At 32.0% G+C, this 2,646-nt stretch overlaps 1 protein-coding gene across 1 annotated transcript; it reads right to left on the bottom strand.

Annotated features, from left to right (window-relative positions):
* Window positions 1-235: 235 nt before the first annotated feature.
* On the bottom strand, window positions 236-1,627 carry LOC127799729 (uncharacterized). Its single transcript, XM_052333952.1, has 6 exons — window positions 1,546-1,627; window positions 1,197-1,279; window positions 884-1,093; window positions 710-802; window positions 534-635; window positions 236-439 (listed from the first exon to the last, which is right to left on the bottom strand). The coding sequence occupies exons 1-6, from the start codon at window positions 1,625-1,627 to the stop codon at window positions 236-238; spliced, it is 774 nt and encodes a 257-aa protein (XP_052189912.1).
* Window positions 1,628-2,646: the final 1,019 nt, after the last annotated feature.

Below are 2,646 nucleotides of genomic sequence, written 5' to 3'. Positions count from 1 at the left end.
TTCCATTCACATTGTTATCAAAAAAATACATCTAGCACTTTACATTTACATTTAAGTATATATCTAGTCAACCAATTAAGTCTAGTCAATTGTTATTTCTAATCCTTCCTGCCCTAATATCTTCCATAAAAGTTTCAAAAATTGATTGTCTTTCTTTGACTTGGTCCAATTCTGTTGACAACGCTTCATTTTTCTCTTTCAAAAGTTGCACTTCATTTTTCAAACCATTATTATGTTATCGCATTTGTTCTAGTTCTGTAATGAGCTCATTACAAGATGGAATCTTTTCAGGGACAGAAGAAGGAGTTGGTCTGAATCCATACCCATGAACACGTCCATGTCTTTCTCTTCCCATTACTTCAGAGCAAATTTCATTTTCATCAATAGCTTGAGAAGGTCCTTCCTCAGCTCTTTGGGTTACTAAAGATTGAATTTTGTCCTAAAATTTGATAATAAATAAAATAGATATGTTGTAACATAATACTTAAATATATATCACAATAACAACATAAACTGCTTAAAATAAAATTTACAACTATTTGTTTTGACATGGAATCAACCATTGACCCGTCTTTTTTCTTAGGTGTCACCTTGAACATTTCCCATGCAGACGGTTCAAGTCCTAATATTTCAGCCTATATTAAATAGACAATTAGTTAATCAAAAAAAAAAATTAAAGAGAAAGATGTATAAATGACTTAAATTATACCTGTTCAGCTCTAACTCGAGCAAAACTTCTAGTGCCTGTAGTTATAGTCATTGTTTGCTTTGACCGATTAGATTTATTACGAGCACAAGCAACCTATATGTAAGACCAAATACAATAATCATGTTTTAAATAATTAAAATGACTTGTGCATAAAAAAACAAAGGTATAAAATACTTGAAACTCATGTGAGCTCAACCAAGTGACAACTTGTCTCCATTGTCCTTGGTCGACTGTTGTTGGAGCAAACTTAATTTGATCATCATCATTGTCATATGCATCATAATAGTCAGCCTTCAACCTATATCTATGGTTTGCAAAAGCCCTTCCCATCTTTCTTAAGATCCAATTTTTTCTTACCTCGTTTTCTTCAAATTCAAATTTCTCCTACACAAGTTAAAAGAAAAAGTTGTTTGAAACATTATAAGTCATGAAGAATGATTTAATACAATATCATATAAGTATAATATAGAATAATTAATAATCTTACCAGTACATAAGAATACATTTTATTCTTATTGTCTTGTGAAACATCTTCCCAACGCTTGCAAGATATTGGTGCATCTTCACATACTTTAACAATCATGCAAATATGACTTGCAAACACATTAGCATTTGATCCAATGGCTTAACCATAATTATTGAATTCCAATGGCAATTTTTTACTAGGAGCCAAAGATGTTAGTATTTTATTCTTTGTTTTCCCTTAACCTCTTTTTCTTGCATTAGATGATGATGATCCTATACAATAAATATATGATAAATAAAAACTAATAATTTTTTTATCATTTTACATATGAGAGAACCAAACTATTAAAACATAGCTAATTATTTCTTACCAGCACAACTTTGTCTTGTAGATGGATCAAAATTAGGTGGTGTGACGAGAGTTTGTTCGTTGGTTTCAGCTATACCCTCCATTGGCTACAACATAGACTTATATGTAGAAAGTGACTAAAGAAAAAAGAAACACTAAAATACACTAAGCTTTAGAAAAATAGAGGAAAAAAAAAAAACATATCAAAACTAAGCAAACAATCAATCATCATCACTTAAAATTGGTTTTTGTTTCCTTTTTCCTCTAGTCCTTTTCTTTCCCTTTACTGAACGATACATTCTTTTCCTTCGTTGTCTTGATGTCCCTTCTTCAAATGCAATCTCTAGTGGAATGTCACTTCTATGGCATGAAAACTCACGGTCATTTAGATCCGCATCTTGGGTTGAACATTGGCCGATGTTTGACAGATCATTTTGTTGAAATGGTTCATCACTAGTGGCTTCATAGGCATCCATATCACAAAAAGTCTCGAGGTTGTGATCGTTGAACAACATACCAATTATGTTCCCCCATTTCCCTTACATAAAACACCTATTCAGCTTGGCAAGCAAGTATAAATGGTTCATTAGTTTGCAATGATCTATCAAAATTTAAGGAAGTGAACCCGTAATTATCTGTCTTGATTCCTCTTCCTTTATTACATACATCTCTCCCATCACACTTGAATAGTATTACTTGTAAACCACAAAGATATTGCAATTCGATAATATTCATTAACACGCCATAATAATCCACATTACCAAGGGTTGGGTTACCATCTCTTGCAGTCACAAAACTATTAGTTTCCCCTCTCACGAAAACTCTACTATTTTGAGTTTTCAATTCTTTCTCTCGATCTCGGGTGTGGAACTGAAAACCATTAACAATGTAGCCTTTGTATAACAATGCACTATGATTTGTCCCTCGAGCAAGTGATAACAAATGATTGGTGACTTTGCCATTTTCTAAATTATACATTTGTGTCACCTATCCATTTAAAGGGAAATAGGTTAAATAACAATATAGTTCAAATGGATGGCATTGAACATGTAACCACAAAACATTTAAATGATACATATTGGATCTTAATATACTTACTTGATGCTCAAACTAACTTGGGAAT

The sequence above is a fragment of the Diospyros lotus genome, chromosome 4 (genome assembly GCF_014633365.1).
Source record: "Diospyros lotus cultivar Yz01 chromosome 4, ASM1463336v1, whole genome shotgun sequence".
Taxonomy (NCBI): domain Eukaryota; kingdom Viridiplantae; phylum Streptophyta; class Magnoliopsida; order Ericales; family Ebenaceae; genus Diospyros; species Diospyros lotus.
This window is presented reverse-complemented; position numbering and strand designations above follow the sequence as displayed.